The following is an 18,275-nucleotide window of genomic DNA, read 5'->3' as shown; positions in this document are numbered from 1 at the left end:
GAGCTCCTAAAGAGCTTTAAAATCAGCTCTAGGAACAGTCTCAGAAGTGAAAGGCATTTCAGCCAGGCAGCAAGTCCAGCACTGGGCTACACTTCTGCCCACCCCCACCCCAAAAAATTCCATTCTCACAAAGAATTGAAGTAATTTTTAAGAAAGAGTTTGATATTCGCTTCTGTTAATGCAGGAGGCTCTCCTCGCTGAGCTTCTCAAGCTGCTATTCTCAGGCTGGGGGCATATTTAATTCCTGGATTTCTGGCATTACCCTTGCTGGGAATTCCAGCTCCCGGCTGCTCTCAGCACACCTGGTGTTTGGCTGTGACTGACTATAAACCAACCATCATTCGGTTTGCAAACAACTATTTAACAACCCAAAAGGAAGATGTGTTTTTCAAAGAGAAGGTGCCAGCATTCCTGTTAATGGGCTGCTTACTTAGCTCATTTTGTGTACTGCCTAGAAGATCTCACTTCTCTAGGTGCCATTTCAAGCAACAGATTTAGAAACTCTTGGCAAAGTACCAAGTAATAAATAATTCTGGATGTCCTTTTGCCAGAGGGTGGACACATAAACTCCTGCTCAGCTTCCTGAGGGTGTGGCTCCCTCTTTAAACTTTGTGTCCCATTTCTTGTCCATTTCCTTATGTATGGCAAGGACTGCCTTTAAACTTTGGGGGATTTTACATTAAAATTAATTGGGTAGCAGAGCAGCCACTTGCAGGTGGAACCCCCTTTCATCACCCCCAATGCTGGAGGTGATCAGTCCCAAGCAGATCTTCCCTCTGGGAGATAACAGAATCCTAGAATAGTTTGGATTGAAAGGGACATTCAAGATCATCTAGTTCCAGCCCCCTGCCACCTTCCACTAGACCACGTTACTCCATGTCCCATCCAGACTGTCTTGAACACTTCCAGGGATAGGGTATCCAGAGCTTCTCTGGACAGCCTGTTCCAGGGCCTCACCATCCTCACAGCAGAGAGAAATTCAGTTTGCACTGAAGCAATCAATGTCCTTAGGAAGCAGGCAAGCCCCTGGAGACACCAGAGCCCTTGCTGGCCCAGCCTCTGGCACAGTCCTCAGCTTTGTCAGTTCCTCAAGGGACATTTCCTAAAATTTCCCCATTTTCTCTGGGAATTATCACACATTTGATGGAGCATTTTATCCCCCTGGTGCTTTCTAAATATTGCAGGGTGAACACACAAGGGAAGGATAAGCAGAAGCCCAAGCTCTGGAAATGTTCACAGGAGCAGGAAAGGGACAAGAATCAAAGTAGGAAAGGAGTGCAATCATTGCCCAACTCCTCCTCATGCCAGGATGTGGGTGCCCTGAAGCCATGGAGGATTTCCTCTGGGAGAACAGAAAATTAGTATAAATAAACCCACTTCTAGCATGTGGGGCTTTCCCACCCAGCACCTGCCCTGGGGTGCCACATGGTGACCCACTTTCTGTGAGGGTCTCACACCTCCAGAAGACAAACTGCCCCTGTGAAACATTTTCCTCTCAACTTACATAGCAAATGTCAACCAAAAAGTCATTCAGTCACGTGTTTCCACTCAATCCCTGGCCCGTGTGACAGAAAAATCATTGGAAAGGTGGCTGTGAGGTGGCCACAGGCCACACTAATAGCTCCACCACCGAGACTGAAAACCAGGGTAATGTAAGAATGGAACACTGCTCAAAATATCCATTCAGAGACCTTCCCAGGCTCAGAATCTTGGTATGCTTCAAAGAATGAGCTTGCTTTCATTTTCTATTTCACTTTGGTGTTTATTTTAGCTTCAGGCTGGTGCCATCTACCTTCCCCAGCTCATCAGCTCAGTAACCAGGCCAGGAGGAGGAGGAAGGAGTAGCTCCTTAGTGTACCTCTCTGGTCCATTCAGCTTTCTGCCTTTTCACATGCTGTGAGGTTTTGTGCTTTGAAATAAGAGGCTGAAGTGCCCTGGCTCACAGGGCTTGCTCCTCGCTGCTGCCTGGCAGAGGATGGCTGTGTGCAGGGAATGCTGCACTGGAGCCTGGGTGGGTCCTGGGCACTGCAGCACTGCAGAGCCCCCATTCCCCCAGCAACATTAATTATACAAGGCCTCCCTCTCCACCACAGAGGAAGGCTTTGTTTCCCAAGAGAACAGAGTTTACTCTGCTGCAAAGCAGGGAGACTTGAGAAGAGTCTCAGCTCCCCATCCCACATCTCCTGGTGGTGCCACCTGACGGCACAAGCTTGTGTCCCTCTAGGAAAGCCTCACCAGCAACCTGATCATCCCTGCTCATAGTAGGGGGATTGGAATCAGATGGGCTTTAAGATCCCTTCCACCCAAACAATTCTGTTGGAACAGAGGAAAAACAGGAACATCCAGCTGGCCACCTCCTGAGAAATAATTTTTAACCACACCAATAATGCCATTTTTTTCCATAGAATTCAATGTCATTTCTTCCCTTGCCCAGCAGCATTTTCTCCAACACCCAGTGTACTCCTTGGGAGATGGGATGTTAGTCCTTACCTCACATGGCTCGCCCCAGCTCATGTGTAGTCGGGAAAACAGGGCATTCCAGCACCCAGCAAGGGCTGAATCCTGAACTACATGGTATGTGGGACACTATTAAACCAGGGTGAATCCCTGCATTGGTTGAGTTGTAAATACCACAAACTGTCCTTCAGGTTCTGCTGATCCTTACAGAAGGACACAGCCTTCAATAGCACACACTGTGATAAAGGCTTGGACTTTTTTCACAGCACAGCACCAATGTCCTTCCAGTTCCCAAGCTGCCCACGTGGACTTGTCCTGCCTATAGACTTTACCAGCACAGTTTGGATGTGGCAAGAAAGGAATCAACATAAGAGCCTGGCCTGAGCTAGCAAAACCCATCCCCAACAATCACATCCCATCATCAGCATTCCTGTTGGATTCTTTCCCAGCATGGCCACACGCTTCACCATTGGCAGCTCCTCTCCTCACACATTTTATTCCACAGACCTTTACAGATCCTAAAGTCTGTAGGATACAACTGCAAAATACCACTGGGCTCAACAGGAAAAACCATGGTGCTTTGGTAAGTGGATCGACACCAGGAAACTCAGTCTGAGATGCTCCCATTTCTGCTGGAAAATTGAGCATCTTCACTGCAGCCCAGTCCTAAAGCTGCCTCCTCCTCAGCCCACTCAGAAATCCACTGTTACAAAGCCAATTAAACGCTCGATTAAGTGTCCCAACATGTTCCCAAATAAAGCATTAACATGGCATGTTATTAAAAAAAATAGAAAGAAGAAAGATCCAGGTTGTATAATGGTCTATGAGCCCATCAGGATAAGCTGTGGCTGCTCCCAAGGGTGGAAATAGGAGCTGAACAGTCCAATCCTCTTGCCATCTCCCACTAAAAGAGCTGTTTCTCTGTCTGCCCATCACAGCTTTAGACCAAGAGGCTGATTTAGGTGGTTACCCCATCCTCATCATCTGCTGCTGGTACCTGCTCAGGAGCCACCAGCCCTCAAGGTGCTCCTCCCTCAGAGCCAAGGTTCCCTCCAATCCAACACCCCACACAATTTTTGCCTTTCCAAGAGCAGTGTCTACCACCACCTCCACCAGCAGCTCCTGCTGCGGGCAAGGGAGAGGTCTAAGACACAGAAGCCCACACAGTCCACCCAGCAGCCTGGACTCAGGAGTAGTCAGTGCTGCCATGTCCTGCCAGACCCCAAGGAGCCATCTCATAAAGCTGACTATCACAAACATCATCCAAGTGTGATTCAGACCCCTCTAATCCAAGCACTTTGTCTCCCAGGGTAGAGATGGCAATAACCTGCTGATGTTGGGTACCAGTCCCTGCACTGGGGACTAATTCTGAGCTTCTTCAGACAGTCACTGTTCAATGAAAGACACAGCAGGAGCAGGAATGAGTGTCCAGGCTGTCTCCATTCCCCTGAGAGCTCCATGTTTCATCTGTACCATTGCCCTCCTCTTCCCCTGCCTTCCTCCATCATCTGCTATTTGTTGAAGCTGGTACAGCGTTAGGAGGATGACACAGGAACTCCCTCACTTTTCCCCCATGCCAGCTATATGCCTAAGTGAGGTGTCCACTGAGGTCTGCAGCAGCTCCCTGTGAGGGGGACTCATCTGGGGAGCTAAGAGGACATCCCTGGGTTGGTGCTGCAGTGGACATCAGCAATACTGCCCAAAGCAGCAGAGAGGTACAAGGCTCCTCGAGGCACAGAGCTCCAGGCCTGCCCCACCAGAACAGCTGCTGGTTCTGACTTGAACAGCAGAAGCAGAAAGACCTGAGCTTTGTGAATGAACTGGGTTTTTTTTGCTCTCCAGTACATATATATATATATCTATATGAAACCCTTTCTGATATCTATAAAACACTACGGCAGCTTTAGCTTGTCCTGCTTCCTCTCTGTGCTTCCACTGCCTATTTTTGCTGCCTTCAACCTTTCATGTGCACAACAGTAACTCTTTTCAAAGCTTCTCAAGGTCAAGAACGTCCCTAACAAGGTGCATTAGGGCAGTTATTGATCTTCTCTCAGCCTTTCCCGGAGCTGTTCCAAACTGTGAAACCTCAGTCGGGTGATGGAAAGTTACTCAGGCCCTTCCCATGTTGGTGAATTTTAATATTCCTGGCACCCAAGTGGTGAGAATATCCAATCCCTTGCAGTGACGGCCCTGTACGTCTGTGTCCATGTTCCTGCTGCAAGGTCACTGTCCCTGTCTGTCTGCTCAAGGATGGCTTGAGTGACTTTCTGAAGGATGAGTCTGTGGAAGTTTCACAGACAGAATACCATTACCCCTAAAAACCAGATCTTCAATACCTACCAAAATCAGCATTTGCTGGGAAAAGCTGTCAAAGCTTAGCTGGGGAGAAGAGCTGCCATGAAGACCATGTTATATGGGCAAAAAGCATTTTCCCAAATTTCTCCTTGTCACTTTCTAGGAAACACCACAATCAATACCACATGGATGAAGTTTCAGCACCAATTAAAGCAAAACCCACAGCAAGATGGTGGCTCCAAGAGCTTTTAACAGACTATTGAGAAGGACACCTGCAGTGAAGACTCAGGTATCACATCTGTCCTGCTGCCACCTCACCTCCAGCACCATGGACTGGCCCAGAAGCAATACTGACCTCCCCAAAGCCAAAGTGCTTCCTATTGTAAGCCCAAATCTTTTGACTGCCAGAGCCACAGTGAGCACTCAGGCTTTGATCCTGACATATCCACTCACTTCGCAGCAAGACAGCTCTGGAGACACCTTGGCACTGCTGGCCCTAGCAGCTTGCTAGCCCAGGAGCACAACAATACAACAGGCAGCAGCTCCAAGTCCTAGGGCACAGCAAATGTGCTCTGGAAAAGAAGCTTGGCATCAGGGAAGCATCGTTCACTTCAAATATATCTTCATTTAGAAGGCAGAAATCCCCTACTTTGCTCAGCCACTGTCACCCCTCTAAAAATATTGTTTGGTTTTATGAACCATTGAAAACAATCTGCAGAGTGGGCAGTGGTTGCCTCAGAAGTACCAATCAGCAGGGTCCACGTAAAGCTGACATTTGTCCCTTAATAATATAATTACAGCAAAAACAAGAAAGGAACCTGGAGCTCTGGGTTGATTTAAGAAAAGAACAGCAGTTCTCAAGATAATTTTAAAGTGGCCAGAAGCTGAGAGCAGGCACAGCAATGCAAACCCCAGTGTGTCAGTCCTAGAAGTTCCAAAAACACAACCAGCAGAAGAGCCAGCAGCAGACACAGTGCTAACACCCAATAGGGTTCTTTAGAAAATCCAGCAGTGAGGTCTGGCACAGAAACATGGATTGCATGAGTGGACCACCCACAGATGCTGCTCATCACCCATCAGGTGGGACCCCAATCTTAATTCAGACCTGTCTGCAGGGTTACAATGACCCCAGCCCCACTGTCTGCAGGAGGAGCTGTTGGGGAGCCCAGCACTGCCCAGCCCAGCAGCAGAAACCAACTTAATTACAGCAGGTTCAGCAGCACAGAAAACTCCTGAGTCACAGCCAGCTGTTAATTACCAGCCCTTAACAGGATTTGAGGGCTCAGGCCAGCAAAACCACCTTCCTCTCTCATGCTGCCCTACTATGCAGAGCTCTCAGTTTGACTTAAGTTTATGTGACTGACCCAAATATTCATACCCTCAGGGCCGGGGTATTGTTTAAAATCATTATTTCTGCACAAAAATCTAAGAGAAACCTAGCAATTGCTGTACCCCTGCATCTCTGGCTACCTCCTTCTCCTGCAGAAAACTCCAGGGTCCAACCCCCTGCCCACCTTTCCAGAGTGGCACTTTGCTCTTCCCCGTGTCCCTGGAAAGGGGACTGGGCCATCCTAATGCCCATCTGAGCTCCAGGGACACTGCCAAGCTGTCACTGCAGGACACTCGACTAAGGGAAAACAGCCTCAAAAGGATGACTGACAACAGCTGCTCCCTGCTCCATCAGGAGCTGCAGAGCATGTCCCTGCTGCCCTTTCAGCCTGGTAGGAACAACAGGACAGGCCCTGGATTCCTATGGAAAAATGATGCCTGAAACTTTAAGCCCCTGTCCCTGCTTGTCACCCTACAAAGGCTCTTTGGGAAGCATTTCTGATCATCTGGTGAAGGACACAGGGCCCTCTGAGATGGAGAGCCACTGGATCCCCAGCACAAACACCTGTGCTCCAGAGGGCAGGAGGCAGGTTCCTCTTAGGGCACGAATATCCTGCTTTTCTGCCTTGGAAGGAGGGGGGAATGGCCCCAGACGCCAGACCCAGGCTGGGATTTCCACCCCAGGACAGTGCTGAGCTGGAGGCTCTCTTAACCCTGCTAATCCTCTTTGCCTAGGAGCTAATTACATTCCCAGAGAGAACAGGGACCCTTGGGAAGGGGGCAGGGAGGCAGGTGAGGCAGGAGCCCGATGATCCTCCCTGCTCTCTTTTCAGCTCTTCTCTGAAACCTGTGTGCCGGCACCAAAATAACTTCGGCACAAAACCTTTGCTCGGCTCTCCTTCTCTGACCCATCCTCCGGCTGCAGGCAGCGACGCCCTGTTCTGCACAAAGGCTGATCTCACGGAGCTTTTTTCATCTCACTAAAGTCCCTTTTCCCAGGCATTTCTCCCTGCAGCCGAATGAAGGAGCTGCCGCGGCTGCTTCTGCAAGTAGGGCAGGTCAGCCCCATCCTCAGCATCTCGAACCTGGGCAGTGCAGCATCCCTCCCTGGGGAGCTGTTCTGCTCAGGGACCAGTTTTATCCAGCGGGAGCTCTTGGATCGTGATGAAAAGAGAGGTCTGGGGCTTTCCAGACAGTGTTGGATACAGTGATTCACAAGATCTTTGCAAGAAATCCATCTGAACTGGCTGGTTTGTACCTGGCTGCAGGTACAAGGGGAGCAGCAGAAGGGGAACATGTCCCATGAAGGGCTCAAGCAAATGCTGCTCCTGCATCCTGTGATACCACATCCAGGATAATTACAGAATCCCAGATCTGAAGGGACCTTAAAGCTCATCTCATTCCACCCCCTACCATGTGCAGGGACACCATTCACTGGACCAGGTTAAAAAGCCCCATCCAACCTGGCCTTGAGCCCTTCCAGGGATGGGAAGTCCACAGCTTCTCTGGGCAACCTGTTCCTGTGTCTCACCAACATATGATAGGCATGTACTATATTATATATGCATATAATACATGTAATAAGGAACCCAACAGCATTAACTGGTGAGATCAGACAGGGCAATGCAGCAGCACCGCCTATGAAAACACAGATGTTATAAAAAAAAGGATGTTTTTTACAGTGCATGGGGAAATCAAAGGAAAAAAGAAAGCAGTTTTGGGATCTGGATGGGGTATGGGGAGTCCTACACATCAATAAGAGGACCCTCCTGAGGGTCGGGTGCCCATTGGAGGTCACAGCCTGGCACCTGGGAATCAGCAGTGCTCTGCAATGAAACTTGCCACTGCTCCTGTTTCAGGCTGGTTAATTAGGCAAAGGGGCATCCTGCCATGTTTATTTAGTAACACAACATGCATAGTTCATTTGTTCCTTAATACAAAACCCCTGGAGTCAATTGGGGTCAACTGGGGTTACTGGGAGAACATCATGCAAGCACAAAGGAAATCACGCTGCAAGCCAGCTCTTGCCAGATCACTTGTTCCCTCAGCAGAGTCAGCCATAAACAGGAGAGATTTCCTACATCCTCAGCGAAATGACCCAGCACCTGGTCTTCCTGCAACAGAAACCTCCTCCCTTCCTGCATGGCATCAGGCTGAGGCTGTAGGGAATTTGGGACAGTCCCAAAGTATCAGCTCTGGCTTGAGAACACCTCATAGTACTGCTCCCAGGATGCAGCTCCTGGAGGAGGTGGGAGGAGGCGGGAGCAAGCTCCAGGACCTGTACTCCCGGTATTTCACATAAACAACTTACTGAGAGCTGTGTAATGTGTATTATGGCAAGCATGCAGAGGAAGTGGAAGTCAGGTACATTTTTGGGATTCCTCTGCTGGTCACCCACAGCTTCCAGAGCCATAGGCCATCCACACACTTCTTCTGGGATGTACTGCCAAAATTCCAGCCTTATCCCTAAACTCTTCACATGCCCTAGAGGCTTGAAGTCCTCACCAACACGATCATGCCCACCAAGACCCAAAGCCAGAGGAAATCCAGCCTTGCTGGCAGATCTTGTGGAAACTCTGGGCTCGGGCACAACCCAGCTTCTCATGAGTGGGATACTCTTGGAGCATCCTTCACCTGCATAAGCATCGGTCTATAGCGGTGCAAGGACAGTAAGAGAAGCACAAGTTACCCTTTTCTTTGGGTGGCTCAGCACCTATGCAGCTCAGCCAGTGAGTTCACAGAAAAACAGCACTTTTAGTATTTTTTTCTCTTTTGGTAGGTTTGAGTGCACTTGGCTGAACAGAGTGCTGGGGAGGAGGCAGCTCCTTGGATACCTCCCCAGGCAGCTGCAGAAGGTGGGAGGGGACGGCAGGGACACTGAGCCTCCAACTCCATCTTTAGATCAGGAGTGGGATGGGAATGAAAATACCATGGGTATAATAACACATCTTTCCAGGGAAATCAGAAGTTTTAGGGGGCTGCAAATAGGGGTAACAGCCTTCCCCGCTTTCTGGAAGTGACAATACGACTTAATTTGCAGGAAACACATGGATTTAGCACTATTTTCCTGCAAAACTCCACCCTTCCTCCAAAAACCAGGCCCCTGTGGGCCATGCCCTCTCCCTCCCCATGACTGATGTTTTTGGGGCCAGGGTGAAGCCTTGCCCAGGCTCCAGGGGCACGTACAGAGCGAGCTGCGAATCTCACCCATAGTTCGTGCTCCTCTGCACTTATCAGACTCGGGATCAAATCCCTCATTAGTTTTCACACAACTTCCAAGGGCAGCTTATAGCCAAGGTCCTAATTAATGGATCAAGCCCCACAACTTCAAAGAGTGAGTTCTGGTATTTGCATGAACCTCAGGGCTTGGGACAAGCCCATGTGAGCTGCAGGCAGAAAGAGATCAGACCACAGAGCAATTTTCCCAGAAGATCAAGCAAACCTAAAACCCAACCGCATTACCAGACCTTGCGATGCTTTCCTTTCCTCAGAAAGTTTTTGTTAAAAACATCCACAGCACAACTGTTGCATTTCTTCCTCAACTCTTATAAAAATAAATCCCATAAACCAACCCAACCACGCAGAGCTGGACAAAGGTTCAGTGCAAAGGGAAACAAAACTCATGACAGCACAACACCTGGGTAAGATCTTGCTGTGGGTCTTCACTCTGTGTGAAGGCCTGTAGATGCTGCAGGGATGAGCTGCAGCAAGAAACACTAAGAGGAATATTCATGTCAGGATGGGTTTGCCCAAGAGTGTCCAAAGACATCTGCTCAAGAAGAGCTGAGGGGACCCAGGCAGAGTCCAGCCTTCAAAATCTGAAATTTAATCCCAGGTGTCAGCCAGTGACCCTGGAGACCAGGACTGAGGAGAGCTCACCTTTCCCTGGTGCATGCAGAGATCACAATGTTACTGGCTACAACCCAACCTCAAATTAATTCTCTAATTAATTAATTAGCAGCCAGGTGCTAGCAAGCATTAAAGCCTTTCCACCAATGCATGAGCTTTTTGAAGCCTGGGAACATACTGCTGCCTAGGGGCATGCCAACATGGGCTTCAGCCCTACCCAAAGAACTTGGATGCCTTTCCTCACTCATGCCCCCAGAGCAGGGTGGAGGCAGTGATGGGAGCACCAGCAAGAGCAGAGCACTGGCATTGAAAACAGTGTTGTGTACACTGAGATGGCCATTTAGGGGGTTTGCAACTCCTCAGACACTATGGGAGAGCATCTCCTCCACCGCCAACGTGACTACCAGCAGCAGCAGCAGCTTCAGGAAGAACAGAAAATTACTGGGTGTAATTGAAACTGCAGGGAGGAGCTAGGGACATAAAATGTAATTATCTACTGTGGAATGGAGCCAAGATTAGCAATCCTACTTCTGGTCATTTCAAGTTCCCATTAACTTCTCTGTGTGCCGATGTTAAGACACAATTCTGTGTCTTAACTATCTGTGAGACGCAGCACTTCCAGGAGCAAGCCCTGGGCCTCCTCTGGTCAGGGTCTCAAATCACTTGTACAGGAGGGGGTGAAGGGCCTGGAAGATGTCCCTCCCTAGCTTCCAAGGTGGAAGGGGTAGGAGGATGCTCCAGCTGAACCACCTGCACCACTCTCCTCTCTAGGCACCAGTGGCTAGAATTGGCTAAGGTGTTTTTCTGGTGCTTGGGAAGATGATCTGTGTGGGCATCACAACAATTCAGAGACATTCTCAACTGTAACAGGTTAGATCGGGTGGATTTCAGACCATCTCAGCCTCTGTTCTCCTCTCCTTGCACTCCATCACAGCAGGCTGCAGAATGCACACCCAAATCACATCCAAAATAACACTGGGCATGCCCATATCCACCCCATGCTCAGCCCATTCCACTGTCCTGCACCCAGGCTCCTCCTGCTGACGCCCTGGCACTTTCTTCCCCTGTATCATCTTCCTTGCAGCCTCACCATTTGAGAATGCAGGAGCTGCAGAACATCCTTCATCAGCTTCATCTCCAGTCTGGCTAAGGCCTCCATCCACAGCAACAGGAGGAGGATGCTAGTTGGTGACTGGCACTTGCATGACCTCACCCTTGGACATCTTTGGGGAGCAGTGGGCATTGCTGAGGGTGCCCTTAACAACAGCCATGCCTTACTCTGCTTGTTGCATGAAAGCAGTGTACACTCATGAAATCCATGTCTCTGGCAAGAGGTGGAAGACCATGGACTCCAGCCCTGCAGCTTGCCCCAGGAGGAACTTGGCTTCAACAGTTTCTTAAAGGCTTTTTTATAGACCTCTGAAAGCAAGCACCCCATCTTTTCTCCATTTTAAGCAAGGAGAGAGCACACACCCTTAGATCAGAAGACGCCCGTCCCCGCCAGCCCCCTTACCTCCACGAGGTGAGGTGTGGGGTTGAAGCCACACATGTTGCAGACCTGCTGCCGGCAGGTTGTGCAGGTGTTGTAGTTGGGGGGCTCACTGGAGCCCACATTGATCTCCGCCTTGCAGAGGGGGCACGAGACCCTTGCTTTCGGCACTTCCTTTGGCTTGACACCCTGCTCCGGTTTGCCCGGCTTCGCCGCCGCTGCGGCACCAGCCCGGCCCTGTGCCCCTGGGGCTTTGGGACCAGCCTCTTTGCTGGCATCGCTGAAGACAATTTTTGGAGGCACTTTGCCAGGAGACGGCTGGCTCGGAGCAGGGGCCTCTGGCTGGACAGACATGAGCGTGCTGGCCTGGGTCAGGAGGGATGCCCCAAAGCCAAAGAGCTTCCCTGTGAGCCCTTCCTGGGGCTGCTCTGGTGCTCCAGCCCCGGGGGCCGGGGCAGCAGGCTTTGTCCCCGCATCTCCCGGCGTCTTTCTCTGCTCAGAGGGGGAAGGCTTGGCTTGCTGATGCTGCGGGGAGGACCTGGCCTGATGCTGTGGGGAGGACCTGGCCTGATGCTGTGGGGAGGATCTGGCCGCCTCCTGAGGTTTTGGCTGTCCTGGGCCGTGCGGTTCCCTCTGCGGCGTTGTGGGCTGAGGTTTGGGTTGCTCTTGCGGCAGGGGGCGGGGGGCTGCTGGGGTCTTTTCTGCAGCCGGGGGTTGCGGGTGCTTGGCTGGGGACTGGGAAGGGGATGGCGAAGGGGAGTGCAGCTGCTGCTGGCTCTTGGAGCGAGGAGCGGTGGTCATGTCCATCCCCAGCGCCCGCTGCATCTGGCAGTTCAAGCACAGCCATTCCTTCACCTGTGAGACAAAGAGAGGACATGGGCAGTGAGTGATGGGCAGGTACAGCTGCCTGCAGGCAGCCCCAGCACACCCTTACCTCCCCACAAACGGACCCCACATAGCCCCTGAAAAACATTTTGGTACCATGTTCTTCACTAGCAGTACCTTGCAGTCAGGGCAAGCAGCCCCCATCTGTCACAGGTACCCACGGCACAGCACGCCAGCGTGAACGCCAGCTTTAATTAGCCTTGGTCTGCTTCCAAAGCTTCTGCTGTGAAGTAAGTGACTGCTTGCCATGAGGCTCTGCCTCTCCTGGGGGAAGAGGGGCCTTTCTGAGGGCTCACAGCTCCACCAGCTCCCCAAAGCCCATTTTTTCCCTCCTGCTTGGTGACCAGAGATACCAAAGAGAACAGTCAAGGCCAAACGAGGAAACCCCACTGTGCCATGCTCAGCGCTTCCCTGAGGCTAGCAGAGATGGATTTGCTGGAATCAGTGCAGTGGTTGTGATAATTCCATCTCAAAATCTGTCTCTGTAAGCTATAAGGAAGTGCAAAGAGTGCTGCTCCTTGCACAGTGCATTCTGCACTTCCAGGAAGGCAAAGTACAGGCTGGGGAGCAAAGGGTTAATTTTCACTCTCACCACGATGAACTTTTGCATGCAAATGAAAAATAGAACAGTTCCCTGGCTAAGTGGTGATAAACGAAAGACTTTCCCCACGAGAGATGTTCCCTGTGACACACTAATGTCTAAATTAAGTTAATTAAAGAGGTTGTAGAGCCTTTCCATATGAGGAATCACCAGGATGCTCAGCAGCTCCACAAGTATTAATATAAAGCACAGTCAGCAGGACAGCCAGGTCTGCTTGCAAAAGACTTCTCCAAGACAAGCAGCTAAGGTGGCAAAAAGGACCAGAACATGCCCAAAAACCGGAGCAGCACCCAGGACAAACAGATGCAGAGTCTGGCAGGGGCAGCACCCAACAGCTCCTGGCCCTTGCGCTCTCTGGGGGCTGCACATCCCTCAGGCCTGCACCCACTGCACAAGGTGTGGATTTTCCTGCCTTTCATTCCAGAAGCCATCTCTTCATTCCAGTGTTACGGATCACCTCTAAGGCGCAGCTTAATCCCTGCTGCAGAGACATTAATCACCTTGCCCAGTCCCACAGCTCCAGGTCTGCTTGGCCTTTTGTTCCTGCAGTTGGAGGCATGGGTGATTCAGAACCTGGACACAGGGTTTTTCCTCTACACTAAAGCCACACATCAGGCACATTTCAACCTTTTTTGCTCACAGGAGCTGCCTGCAGAGATGCAATTGGTGTTATTGTTGGTCTCATGATAGGACATGATGGCATGTCCTCGAGAGGTGAGGTAGATAAGCCCTAAACCCCTCCTTACAAGTCCCCTCCCCAGAAGAGTTCTCATAAAGGCCAGCCTTCAAATAATAAACTTTTAAATTCAGATCAGCTAGGAAAGATGGCTTCAAATTCGCAGGGGGTGGATGAAACCTCCACCTGCCCAACATCCTCTCTCTGCAGCACCTGCTGGGTGCCAAGGCTTGGCATTGCCTCCAGCAAAGCAAAGCTCTCCCCATCACCTTACAACCCTAGCTGCACACCAGCTCTGTGCTTTTCCCAGACTTCCCTGTGCTTGCTGAGCTCCCACTCTCTGCACCAGCCTCCGCTCGAGCCCTTCACTTGGAGCTGAGGGAAAACAGCCTCAATTTTCCCCAGCAATTTTGCGCTACACTGTCGTCTCTCCAAGCTGTTCCAAAGGAGCCACACTATATTTAGTTTCTGAAAATAGTACTTTAGTTTTTATAATTTCTTAGGGTCCTGCAGTCTCTCTTCTGACATCCAAAATTTCTTGCGTTATTTTTGCTTTCACACCCCCTGGAATTTCTTCCCACAGTTCTATTTCAAGAGAGTGTCTACCAAAATCCCATCAGCTTTGCCCACCATCCCCACCAGCTCAAATTAAGGGAGAACCAATCCTTTCTATTCATGTTCTTGTTCCCAGGATGCAAGAAATTCAAATCTTCCCTCTCTGCATAATCTCCTTACCCGTGCTTTAAGACCCTTAGTGAGGTGGAAACTGGGGGAAGAGAAGATCCACTCCCTCCCTGTGCCACACACAGTCCTCACTTTGCCCTTGGCCAAGGCTCCTCCAGGAAAACCCGGGCAGTGAGAGGCACTGTGCCTGGGTTCAGGAGCTGCATATGGCTCATGGACAAGCCCACCAGGACCTCCCTCAGCTCAGGGCTGAAGAACAAAAGGATCATTGTAACCTTCTCACTTTTCACAGTGAACCTACAACCCAGGTAGGAAAAAGCCAGGGGGTGTTTTAGATGGGATAGGAGCATCCAATTGCCCTTGGTGACTTGGTGAGGAACTGCTGAGGAACATCTGTACTGGGGAGCAGGAGAAAGCTGCAGGAAATACAGTGGGGCAGGAGCTCCCAGAGCAAGCATTTGAAATGTAAATTGAGTTGGGATTATCACAAATTGCCTGGCTGGCCTCCACTGATGCAACCGATGACACACCAGTGTGGGTTACACAGATCAAAGACAACTTAAAGGATGCTGCAGGGAAGATAGCAAAGAGGAAGGGCTGAGTCGTCTTGCCAAAGATCCTTCCCCCTAGGAGGAGAAAGGATAAGGGAAAAGCCTGGCTGATAAAGAAATAGTAGGAAAAAATCATTCTTTTCATACTCTTTTCCCCTATTTCTGTCTACTGTTTTCTGGGCATCTTCCCCCTGCATGATGAATCTGCAAGCTAGAAGAGAAGCATTTAGAGGATGGTGATGCAAGTCAAAAAAATAATCCTGTTCTATCTATTTCTGTGTCCCGTTTGCCCAGTTCTTCACCAAATCAAAAGTTTCAGGGGCTGGATTAGTAAAGATTTACACCCAGACTCTTCCTAGGAAGGATGGGGGTCCGTCACTGGGTGGAGATGGAGGAGCTGCTAATGAGACAGATATGATGGACATGCTGTAATGACTGTCCTGGAACATTCAGGAACAAGCAGGATAACACTCGTTATGAGGATGAAGCGTTTCCATCCTATTAGCAATTGAGAAGAACATTCAACAACATCTAGCAGCACCACAAGATATTTAAATTTGGCAGAACTGAATAATTTTGCATCCAAGAGCTCTACGTGAACTAAGAAAACTGCTGCGTGTTGATGTTCATTTTTAAGAGGAAATTTTAGGAAGCTGGAAGAATCTTCTGCTTGAAGAAGGCAAAGGTATAGCCTGAAGGGGACAGGGAGACAGACATCTGTCCAAGGCAGAAAGACAGTGCAGAGAATTGAAGGACACACAAATAAGCCCATCAACATGGTTTAAGAAAAATAGGTCACGGCAAAGCAAACCTGATTTTATTCTCTGCACATCTGATATTAGTAATGCACAGAAGCAATATCCTTGATGTCCAAAAAGGTGTTTTGACCTGGTATTGTATGACATGCTGAGAAAAATAAAAAGCACTATAGAATATGAATAGTGAATATGCTAAATGGATTTCAGACTGGTTACCTGGCTGAGCTGGGGACAAAGAGAATTCATCACTGCCAAGGTATCATCATCTCACTCCAGGCAGCACCACTCACACACAGTGGATTTTGGTAAAACCATAGAATCAGAATGGTTTTGGTTGGAAGAGACCTTAAAGATCATCTTGTTCCAGCCCTCCATATCTTAAATATCAATGAAGATGAGTCTCTACTGCCTAGCAAACCTGTTCTCAGTCCATGCAGGAAGCCTGGAGCTGGAAGGAGTGAGGAGGTGGCTCAGCTTCCTCTTCCAGCACCAAGGGACTCCTTCCAGAGCCCTCCATGGTTCCACACCGACATTTTAAGGAGATTAGTAAAACACTGCGGGAGATATAGACCGGATCTGTAAGAGTGGTTCTAGGGATGCAGAAAATGTCTGAAATGAGAGAATTGAAGAGGTTGATCTTTTTCGTTTATCAAAGAGAAGATTAAGAAGTGACTTGATTACGATATAGCAGCACATTCAGTGGAAACAATATCAGGTACTAAAAGGTTGTTAATTAGGCAGAAAAAGGCATAAAAAGAACTAATGACTGGAAGTGGAAGCCAAATATATTAAGCACCACTTTTAACAGCAGATGTTTCTAGCCATTAAAGCAAATTATACACATGCTGTTGGGCTCAGCAGAAGACTCAGGGAGGTAAAGCTTGAAGGCCTTTCATCTATAGAGTATTTTATGCCAGTTCTGATCTCACAAGCTTTGATAGCTTGAACCATTGCATATGTATGGACATTTGAATGTTTGTATCTGATACCTGACCTGCCCCAGCCTGCACGCAGTGCCCAACACACTCACAGCCACCAGCCTTACCTTTCTACCACAGAGCCCTCCAACACCCCAGAATATTCCTCAAAAACCCCTTCCAGATCTTACTATTCCCCAGTGCATGGGTAGGTCAGCAAGTGGCGGCGCTTGCTGGGTCACAGCTGCCAGATGTGCCTCCCCCCTCAATGCTCTCCTGTGAGCAGCGACCATTTGCAAATCCCATTAGGAATGAAAACTTTCCAATCAGCGTTTTCTTTAAAAAAATTGCAGCAGGAATATCCACAGCACATGCTGGCTCTGCCTAGTGCAGATTTAAACATTGATAAGAATTATAAATTGAACATATATAAACACATATATATAAAACTACAGGCATGGTAAGTTAGATAGTGACCCTCTGCAAAGCAGGTATGTAAGAGGGACCAAGATCCATCCCTGTGTACTGTGGTTTCCAAAACATCTAGAAAAACACCAAGAAAAGCACATTTAAAAAAGATCTGAAATGATAGACACAGCTTAAGTCTATAAGGCTTCTGCAGTTATTCTAACACCACCTATTTTAGGAGACTGTGTGAAAATAGCCCATCTCCAGAAGTTGTTACCAGGAGATGTGAGGGAGTGCTGGTTATGTGCAGGTTGTTTTGTTCCCCTGAGGTAAGACAATACAGCTCTAAAAGTATCTCAAGTAAAGAGTTCAGCCTCTGCAGTGGGCAGAAGTTTTAGAATGAGCACTGTAAGCAGAAAAACATTGTAATTGAACATCCAAGATATTTTCACGCCAAAATTTAGGATTATAATAAAGAGTAATTCTATCTTTGCTGAGGGTTGGTTATTTTGGACCATTTGGAGGTCACCCAGGATGCTATCCTACTATAGAAGAATAATAAAACCAAAAAGGAGAGACCATATTTAGATTACCGTATTTATGACCTTGGAGACTTGAGATGGAATGGTTCCTCACCAGGTCTACCCATTTAGACCTCACTTCAGCAAGTCATCGACCTTGCTAGCTACATACCCCCATGTCAGAGGAGACCACCGGGCTCAGTCCATCTGACCTGTTTTAAACAATTATTTTAAACTGGGAAGAACAGGCCCCAAGTCATCTTGAGTCCAGCATGATCAATCCCACCCAAAGGTGACCATTTTGGACAGGACAGAGAAAAGGAGCTTTGTTCAGCAGAAGATACAACCCACACTCATCCTTTGGCACAAGACAAGATGTACAATGAGCTGAAAAACCAGAAACCAAGTTCATGGGAATTCAGAACAGAAAAGGAACATGGCTTTTCTGTGAGTTGCCAAAAAGGTGTGTATTTAATAATTCTAAAAAACTGGAAATCTTGGAAAAAAAACCAAAAACCCACCTTGTTTGGGAAGAGCACAACAGGGCACCTCTGGCAGCAGCTCTTCAAATGCAAGAGCCCCGAGTGGGCCCCTTCCCTAGAGGCCCCCCAGATGAAGCCACCCTCCAGCAGATGCACCCCAAGGCCACAGTCACAGCTCCCTCTGCCTTTTGCAGGCACCAGTATGAGTATAAAAATAATCCCAGCTGGAACTAGGTAATGAAGGTACTGTGTTAATCAGGCTAATAGAGAGGCTCAACAGCAGGATCACCGACTGGATGGAGACAGGTTTCATTCATGGCTGCTACTGGCTTATCCTGAAGGAACACTGCAACAGCCTGGCCTCTCCTGAGAG

The 18,275-nt window shown here is 49.0% G+C and overlaps 1 protein-coding gene across 2 annotated transcripts in view; it reads right to left on the bottom strand.

The window, feature by feature from the left end:
* Positions 1 to 18,275, bottom strand: part of BSN (bassoon presynaptic cytomatrix protein) — an 86,716-nt gene that overhangs the window by 29,507 nt on the left and 38,934 nt on the right. For both annotated transcript variants that reach the window (XM_086845103.1, XM_086845102.1), the window contains exon 3: positions 11,444 to 12,274. In XM_086845103.1, the coding sequence (XP_086701229.1) occupies positions 11,444 to 12,274 (831 nt within the window). The remainder of the gene's footprint in view (positions 1 to 11,443; positions 12,275 to 18,275) is intronic.

The sequence above is a fragment of the Cyanistes caeruleus genome, chromosome 11 (genome assembly GCF_971803275.1).
Source record: "Cyanistes caeruleus chromosome 11, bCyaCae1.hap1.1, whole genome shotgun sequence".
Classification (NCBI taxonomy): Eukaryota; Metazoa; Chordata; class Aves; order Passeriformes; family Paridae; genus Cyanistes; species Cyanistes caeruleus.
The sequence above is the reverse complement of the archived record's forward strand: the minus strand, read 5'-3'. Positions and strand labels throughout refer to the sequence as shown.